The sequence below is a fragment of the Perca flavescens genome, chromosome 20, assembly GCF_004354835.1.
Source record: "Perca flavescens isolate YP-PL-M2 chromosome 20, PFLA_1.0, whole genome shotgun sequence".
In the NCBI taxonomy this organism is placed as follows: Eukaryota; Metazoa; Chordata; class Actinopteri; order Perciformes; family Percidae; genus Perca; species Perca flavescens.
In genome coordinates this window covers 2,318,942-2,328,668 of record NC_041350.1, presented here as the reverse complement: position 1 = coordinate 2,328,668, position 9,727 = coordinate 2,318,942, and the positions used below count along the sequence as shown (strand labels likewise).

Sequence of the window (9,727 nt, the reverse complement as noted above, 5' to 3'; positions counted from 1 at the left end):
CCCCTAGGGGTACTCCGTAGGGCTGTGCTCGACTGAAGAAATTCTGAGTCGACTAACACTCATTCAACTGTATCGACTAATCGATTAGTTAATTTAATCGACAGATCGGTAAATCTGAGTTTCTCCGCAAAGAGTCGTGCTAAAGATTGCATATATTGAATAAGATAACGCCTCCTTTGCATATTTAAACACAACATTTCAGAAAACATGTAATACAACAAATAACTGCCTTAATGAAAGTAGTCAAAGTAGGTTTCACGGTGATATCTGTTAGGTCAAATGTCAACCCTTAATTCTTCTGTTTACCAGAGATGTGCTCGTACGTTTCTTGGAAATAAGTCATTCAGCATGAAAAAAGCATCAAACATGACTAATGGACTAAAGAGATCTAAGTTGACTAAGACCAGAACCACCGATTAGTCGACTAATCCACTAAGAGGGAGCAGCCCTACGTGAGATATTTAACTAAATGTTTAATAGTTACGAGGCTGTTCAGAACATTGTTCCTCTTTATGTAGAAATTATTTTTTTTCAACCGAAAATGTGACATTTGTGTCTCCTTCTTTGGACCTAATCTATCCTTCCTTCCTTCCTTCTACTTTTTACAAGTTTCTCGCTGTTTTTGAAGTTTTTGATACTATTTTCGACCTATTCTTGTCTTCCTTCCTTCCTGCCTTCTTTCTACCATCTTTATCCAAGGTTTTGTCTATTTTACAGCTTTTGTGTCTTTTTCTCATCAGCATTTAAACATTTTCCAGGTCCAAGGCTTTTTCTAACATAAATGATTAGCGCTGGTCATGGGGGGTACATGGCTTAAAGAAACCATTCAAAAGGGGAACATTATTGAAAAAAGTTTGAGAACTGCTGGTATAGTATACAGTATAGTTATCTTTATTGAAGTGAATTAGGTTTAAATCGCTGTCATGCATGAATGAATGAATGATATTTTTGCAGTTTTACACATAACAATCCACGATGATCACATTACACAAAACTGAAATTGCACGTCAAGATGACACATTGTCAATATTTTTAGAGACCCCCCCCCCCCCCAAAAAAAGCGGAAAGATGCCGACAATGGATAAAGCAGTGTGGGAGACCCCACTCACAGCTAAATGCCTCGAAGATTAATAAGCATAGCTACATATGTCTGCTCCAAGGTAAGTAAAGCTAGCGAGCTAACTTATATCAATTATCAATAAGTAGTTTAAGTAGCTAATATAACAGTTACAATCTGTAAAACTGGACTTAAGTTAACAGTTGTGGTTCTATATAGCGTTATTATCGAAAGTAGTTAAAGTTAGAACATTAGATACTTTATTATTCTGTATGAAATTCAGGCAGCCTGATAGCTGTTAGCCTGTCAAGCACACGTTGCTATCGACACAGATAATTCAGCAAGAGTTTGAGGGTCATTGAACACATCCCTCTGCTGCATATTGCAGCTCTTTCTGTCGTGGCCTGGAGGATATATGTCTGCTGCATTACTCCAAAACCAATCACTTATACCAACAGGTATGGAGCTCAGCCCAGCCATGGCTATGTGTCTGGTTCTCCATTGTTTGACGGCGTAGTAACAATAAATAGGGGGCGTGGCTTTTGCGAACAGTCAATTACAACTCCTGTGTCGATCACATGATGCCCTCTGGCTCAAAAACCAAACCAAGCCTTGTTCCCCACAGACTAACACGGAGAAAGACAGGACTGTCAATCAGTGGAGACACAACCGCACGGATTTAAATCAACACCGGCCAATTTTTTACGGCCAAAGCCCGTAAAAAATATCTTTGGCTGGTTTTACATCGTAAAGTTAGGAGCCAGATTTGTATTCTTGAGAAATATTAAAAGGATGCTTTTATATAGACCTTAGTGGTCCCCTAATACTGTATCTGAAGTCTCTTTTATATAGACCTTAGTGGTCCCCTAATACTGTATCTGAAGTCTCTTTTATATAGACCTTAGTGGTCCCCTAATACTGTATCTGAAGTCTCTTTTATATAGACCTTAGTGGTCCCCTAATACTGTATCTGAAGTCTCTTTTATATAGACCTTAGTGGTCCTCTAATACTGTATCTGAAGTCTCTTTTATATAGACCTTAGTGGTCCCCTAATACTGTATCTGAAGTCTCTTTTATATAGACCTTAGTGGTCCCCTAATACTGTATCTGACCTTAGTGGTCCCCTAATACTGTATCTGAAGTCTCTTTTATATAGACCTTAGTGGTCCCCTAATACTGTATCTGACCTTAGTGGTCCCCTAATACTGTATCTGCAGTCTCTGGGCTGGCAAGACAGAGAAAGGGGAGGTAACCTTTCCCCTTATGACCTCATAAGGAGAAGATTCCTGATTGGTCCATCTGAGCTTTCATTTTCTCAAAGACGGAGCAGGATACCCAGGGCTCAGTTTACACCTATCACCATTTCTAGACACTGGGGGACCATAGGCAGGCTGGGGGAACTCATATTAATGTTAAAAAAAAAACTCATAAAGTGACATTTTCATGCCATGGGACCTTTAACTCTTGTGTAATTTAATTTTTATTTTAAAAGTGTAAAACTAAGTTGTCATGGGAGTCCCTGAACACATCAATCAAGACTGGTTTGCAGGAGTTTTGAAAATGTTTCAACTTGAGCACACAGCGTGCCCCTGGGGTTTTAGGAACTCACTCGGGCCGCTGACTGCAGCTCCGTTACATCTTTAAATGTTTTCACTTCACCAACGAAACGGAATATGTCGACTTTGCAATTTATTGGCAACTTCTTCCCATGATTCATAGCATTCTTTTCAGTTCCCATGATTCATAGCATTCCTCGGGGCAGGGTGGAGCTGCACGCACACACACACACACACACACAAGCACACACATATACAGTGGGGGAAATAAGTATTTGACCCCTTGCTGATTTTGCAGGTTTGCCCACTTACAAAGAATGCAAAAATCTACAATTTTAATCATATGTACATTCTAACAGTGAAAGACAGAATCCCAAAGAAAATTCCAGAAAATCACATCATATGAATTTATTAAAATTGATAACCATCTGATGAGGAAAAACAAGTATTTGACCCCCTGGACAAACAGCATGTTAATATTTTGTAGAAAAGCCATTATTGGCCAGCACAGATGTCAAACGGTTTTTATAGTTGGTGACAAGGTTTGTGCACATTTCGGCAGGGATGTTGGCCCTCCTCCCCTGCAGACAGCCTCCAAATCATTCAGGTTCGAGGTTGTCGCCTGGCAACTCAAATTTTAAGCTCCCTCCAAAGATTTTCAATCGGTTCAGGTCTGGAGACTGGCTAGGCCACTCCAGAACCTTGATGTGCTTCTTCTTCAGCCACTCTTTTGTTGCTTTGGCGGTGTGCTTAGGGTCGTTGTCGTGCTGAAACACCCATCCTCGACCCATCTTCAGCTCTCTCACTGAGGGAAGGAGATGTCGGTCCAGAATTCCACGATACATGGCCCGTCCATCCTCCCCTCAATACGATGGAGTTGTCCCGTCCCCTTGGCTGAAAAGCACCCCCAAAGCATGATGTTGCCACCACCATGCTTGACGGTGGGGATGGTGTTCTTTAGGTTGTACTCGGTGTTCTTTGCCCTCCAAACACGACGAGTTGAGTTGAGGCCAAAAGTTCTATTTTGGTCTCATCTGACCACATCACCTTCTTCCAGGCCTCTTCTGAGTCGTCCAGGTGGTGAATGGTGAACTTCATGCGGGCCTGTACATGTTTCTTCTTGAGCAGGGGGACCTTGCGTGCGCTGCAGGATTTCAATCCATGACGGCGTAGTGTGTTACCAACCGTTTCTTTTGTAACTGTGGTCCCAGCTGCCTTCAGTTGATTCATCAGTTCCCCCTTGTAGTTTTGGGATGATTCCTCACCGTTCGCATGATCAGGGACACCCCACGAGGCAAGATCTTGTGTGGAGGCCCAGACCGAGGGAGGTTGGCGGTGGTGTGGTGCTTCTTCCATTTCCTGATAACTGCACCGACAGTTGATCTTTTCTCTCAAGTTGCTTTCCGATTCTCTTGTAGCCCATCCCAGCCTTGTGCAGATCAACAATCTTGTCCCTGATGTCCGTAGAAAGCTCTTTGGTCTTGCCCATGGTGGTGATGTTGGATGCTGGTTGTTTGGGTGTTGACAGGTGTCTTTTATACAGGTAACGAGGTGAGGCAGGTGTATTTCATGTAGACAATTGGTTCGGATTGGGGCTGTGTCTTAAAGAAAGACTAACTGGCTTGTAGGAGCCAGAATACTTGCTGTTTGTCCAGGGGGTCAAATACTTGTTTTTCCTCATCAGATGGTTATCAATTTTAATAAATTCATATGATGAGATTTTCTGGAATTTTCTTTGGGATTCTGTCTTTCACTGTTAGAATGTACATATGATTAAAATTGTAGATTTTTGCATTCTTTGTAAGTGGGCAAACCGGCAAAATCAGCAAGGGGTCAAATACTTATTTCCCCCACTGTATACGCAGACACACACAGACGCATACACACAAATGCGTACACACACACACACACACACACATAGAAAGAGGTGGAGCTGCACGCACACAGATGCGCACACACAGACACACACACTTATAAATAAATATATATATATATATATATATATATATATATATATACACACACATATACATACACACATATACATACACACATTCACACACACACAGTACAGGCCAACAGTTTGGACACACCTTCTCATTCAATGTGTTTCCTTTTTATTTTCATGACTATTTACATTGTAGATTCTCACTGAAGGCATCAAAACTATGAATGAACACATATGGAATTATGTACTTAACAAAAAGTGTGAAATAACTGAAAACATGTCTTATATTTTAGATTCTTCAAAGTAGCCATCCTTTGCTTTTTTTATTAATAAGGGAAATAATTCCACTAATGAACCCTGACAAAGCACACCTGTGAAGGTAAAACCATTTCAGGTGACTACCTCATGAAGCTCATTGAGAGAACACCAAGGGTTTGCAGAGTTATCAAAAAAAGCAAAGGGTGGCTACTTTGAAGAATCTAAAATATAAGACATGTTTTCAGTTATTTCACACTTTTTTGTTAAGTACATAATTCCATATGTGTTCATTCATAGTTTTGATGCCTTCAGTGAGAATCTACAATGTAAATAGTCATGAAAATAAAAAGGAAACACATTGAATGAGAAGGTGTCCAAACTTTTGGCCTGTACTGTATAGACAAACACATTTGCAGAACGGTGACCTGAATACATCAAAGAAAATAGTTGTATGTAGTTGTATTATTGTAAGTTCTTGTATATATTTGTTTTTTCTGTAATAATTAGTGCTGCCATTTCTTAGTCGATTAGTCGACTAATTGGTCATTTTAGTCTTAGTCGACTAAGATTTCTTTAGCCGATTAGTCATTTTTTATGCTTATTCATGCTTAATTACTCATTTCCAAGAAACTTCTGAGCACATTTATGGTAAACACAAGATTTAAAGTGGTGCTTTTGCAGGATTAATTGTGGAGAAACTCAGTTTTACAGATGCTTAATTAACTACATTTATATTGTGCTTTTCTAGTCTTAACCACCTCTCAAAGAGCACAGCTCTGTCAATTAAATCAACTAATCGATTAGTCGACAAAATCATATAAGTGTTAGTCGACTAAGAACTTCTTTAGTTAATGACAGCCCTAGTAATAATATGATATTGTAAAGTCAACTCATCCTGTTTTTGCTCTTTGATGGAATCAGATTGATTTGTATATATGTGTGTGTGTGTGTGTGTGTGTGTGTGTGTGTGTGTGTGTGTGTGTGTGTGTGTGTGTGTGTGTGTGTGTGTGTGTGTGTGTGTGTGTGTGTGTCTTTGTATGCATGTATGGGTGTGTCTGTGTATGTGTTAGACTCCAAATCTGTCCACAGTCTTCCAGAATCCACCATGGATGTGTTAAGAGAATCCACAGGAAGAGCAAAAGTCTCGGCTCGATATTTCCTCGTTAGCTCAGTTAGCGCGGTGACATCACATCCTGTTTGGTGCCGAGGGCCGAGTGATGTCGTTAGACTGAAGGTCAGAAAATATGTTTCCTCCTTTCTGGAGTCTGGTTCTGCTAATGTGTGCTCTGCTGTGTGTGGGTGTGTGTGTCTGTGTGTGTGTGTGTGTGTGTGTGTATGTGTGTATGTGCATTTGTGCGCATGTGTGTGTGCGTCCATTTGTGCGCATGTGTGTGTGCCAACGTGTGTCATCATTGATTCAATGTCTTGTGTTGGCCACAACTCAAAGATTTTCAGTTTCCTGTCCCAGAGGAGAGACGACACTGGAAACACATTCACATGTAACAAGCTGACATGAGAGAAGGTGGACTGTTGGTTTGACCACATGTGGACTCGTACAGTAGGGGAGTAAATGTTGACGAGCTTCACGTCTCAGCTGCGGTGTTCTCTAAAACCAGAATAGAGCTGAGGTCATCGCTGCAGTCACAGTACACTGAGCTTATCTCATGTCTGCAGACAGAGTGTGTCTGTATGTGTGTGTGTGTGTGTGTGTGTGTGTGTGTGTGTGTGTGTGTGTGTGTGTGTGTGTGTGTGTGTGTGTGTCTCAGCGTTGCACAAGAACAAGGATTTCTTAAAGGAACACGCCGACTTATTGGGAGTTTATCTTATTCACCGTAACCCCCAGAGTTAGACTAGTCCATATATACCCTTCTCATCTCCGTGAGTGCTGTAATGCTGCCTGACGGTTCCAGCATTAGCTTAGCTTAGCACAGATCCTGCAGGTAACTGGTTCCAACTAGCCTACTGCTCCCAATTGTGACAAAAGTGACAAAATAACTCCAACATGTTCCTATTTACATGTTGTGATTTGTAGAGTCACAGCGTGTACAAAAAACAACGTAACATGAGACACAGCCATCTTCTAACAGTAAACAAACCGGGAACTATATTCTCAGACAGGCTTGCTGCGAGCATATCACTCCGCCAAAGTACTATACACGCTATACACTGTACACGCTCTGACTCTATAAATCACAACATGTAAATAGGAACATGTTGGTGTTATTTTGTCTCTTATTCGGAGCAGTAGGATTACTGGAACCATTCACCTGCAGGATCTGTGCTGACCTGATGCTGCTGGAGCCGTCAGACAGTGTTACAGCACACACGGAGATGAGAAGGGTATGTATGGACTAGTCTAACTCTGGGGGTTATGGTGAATAAGATAAATTCCCAATAAGAGATGAGAAGGGTATGTATGGACTAGTCTAACTCTGGGGGTTACGGTGAATAAGATAAAGTCCCAATAAGTCGGCGTGTTCCTTTAAATGCGCTAATGCGCGTGTATGTGTGTGTTTGTGAATGTGTCTGTGCGTCTTTGTGTGTGTGTCTGGGTGTGTCTTTGTATGCGTGTGTCTATGTGTGTGTGTGTGTGTGTGTGTGTGTGTGTGTGTGTGTGTGTGTTTGTGTCTGTGCGGTTAAACAAGAGGTATGAAGCTTTATATAAGATGTATTATTACCGTAAATTCAACTGAATAGAAAAAGAGACTTAATGCCAGACTTCATAAGAAAATATCCCTCTTTAAAATTCACTAAGAAGGTCTGTGAACGCGTAATTACCATTTGATTATCAGCGTTGCACAAGAGCAAGGATTTCTTAAATGCGCTAATGCGTGCGTGCATGTGTGTGTGTGTGTGTGTGTGTGTGTGTGTGTGTGTGTGTGCGTAGATCAGCTCTCTACCTCGTGACAACGTGCCAGCCTCTAGGCAGAAAACAGCCGGGATTTAAGAAAAACTGAGGTCAAGGGTCACCTGCATGCAGCTTGAGTGAATAAACAGTGTTTCCTTTTTCTGTTTGGTTACAACAATTACTGAATGAAAGGCTGACGAATACAGTCTGAAGAAAAGTGGTTTGAAACTAGCCATTATTTTCCTGCTGGATTAATGTGTGGATCACTTTATGAATGGATTAGCTGTTTGGTCTCTAAAATGTCAAATATATTCAGTTTATGTCCCAGAGGAGAGAAGAAACTACAAAAATATTCACATTTAACACGCTGACATCACACAAGTTTTACTTTTCTTTCATAAAAAAAAAATTAACTATTTGCAGCTGAGAGTGTTTTATTTTTGAAATAACATTCAGTAAAGACAATAAATCAGCTCAGCTGTCTCCCTGCCCTGCAGCAGTCCTCATGACAAAATCACATCTGACTCCTCAATGACAAATAAATAGAAAAGCCGGAAATATCACAGCTGCAGAATTAAAGAGACAGACTGACAGAACAATGGCAGCTCAGTTACACTGAACTGACCATCCAAAGAAACACACGGAGAGGAAATACTTCTCATCCCAAACATCTAACAGATAGCCCGTCATGTTTAATAGTAGGCTACTGCAGTGCCCATGAGCCTCAGCTGATTGCTCGTGCTGTCACAATGCTCTGAAAACTAAAGTTACAGCTACAGCTCATACATGTCAGTTTGTCTGTAAGATGCTGGACGAAAACACCCATAAACGGTGTTACTGGCTTTCACAACAAACTCAATGAGTCTCTCAGTTTACCAAGGTTAAATAATGTCACATAACACCTTGAAGGGAAACTCATACAAAACTCCAATAAAAATATCCTAATTAAGATTATATTGCTGTTTCTCAAATATTTACACAAGGTAGAGACAGACTGGACACATTTTGTACTTATTTTGTACGAATGTCACATTATCCACTTAGGCATAAACCTGACCCCCCAAACAATTAGTCTTTTAATGATATTTCAAGTTTTTCATGTTGCTTTCATTGCCCGCTCCTATCAGAATGCACAGAGCAGGCCCGCATCAAGAACTGACAACCACGTCACAAAACTGGTACGTTTTCCTAAAATACAGATGGGCTTCGGTGAATTTTATGGTCGCCGAATTCATCACAAGATACGAGACACTTGTTTGACATCTTAACATATGAGCTCACTCTTCTGTATCCTTACCTATAACGAAAATATGCCTTAAATAGGCAGATTTCCATACGATGACTGGCAATAAGTTCCACCAAAGAACGTTTAAGGGGGTTTAAAATGAGTTGACAACTAATAAAAGGTGGTTTTGCCACACATGCAATGTAACTCTCTGACTATCTGCCCCCTCCCAGCAAGCTTTATAACTAATAATACTGATTATACAAGCAGGTCAAATAGGTTCACGCGGGCCTACTCGTTTAGTAGCTACCTGATGAAGGTGGTTTTCCCGGTGGAGTACTGGCCGACCAGCAGCACCATGGGCTTGCTCTGGAAGTCGGCCGCCTCCAGGGCCGGGGAGTGGAAGTCATGGAAGAGGTAGGTCTCCTCCAGCGGCAGCAGCTTCTTGAGGTAGAGGCTCTGGAGCCCCTCCGTCACCGTCTGGTACATCTCTCCTTCCTTGTTGCGTCCACCTTGCTCCTGTTTGACCCAGCTGAACATGCTGCCGACGGCACTTCTCCACCGCTGACACAGACGCGCTCGAGTCCAACTTCCCTGTTTCGATATTTCCAAATGTTCCGGTTGTTTTCGTCTCCTTCTCGCGCAGCTCGTCCTTCACACTGTGCGTGCGTGCGTGCGTGCGTGCGTGCGTGTGCGTGTGTGTGTGTTTGACACCTGGGAGTCTCCGCTGCTCTGAACACACTGCCTCCTCTGTCTGTGTGGGTGAGTGTGTTTGTGTAATGATGTGACCGCTGCTGGTGCTCCTACCTGGGGGCACCGCCCTTTCCATTTCCC

The 9,727-nt window shown here is 41.7% G+C and overlaps 1 protein-coding gene across 1 annotated transcript in view; it reads right to left on the bottom strand.

The window, feature by feature from the left end:
* Positions 1 to 9,727, bottom strand: part of ehd4 (EH-domain containing 4) — a 44,503-nt gene extending 34,776 nt beyond the window's left edge. Inside the window, exon 1 of the mRNA XM_028565955.1 lies at positions 9,204 to 9,727. Within this exon, the coding sequence (XP_028421756.1) occupies positions 9,204 to 9,433 (230 nt within the window). The 5' untranslated portion in view covers positions 9,434 to 9,727. The remainder of the gene's footprint in view (positions 1 to 9,203) is intronic.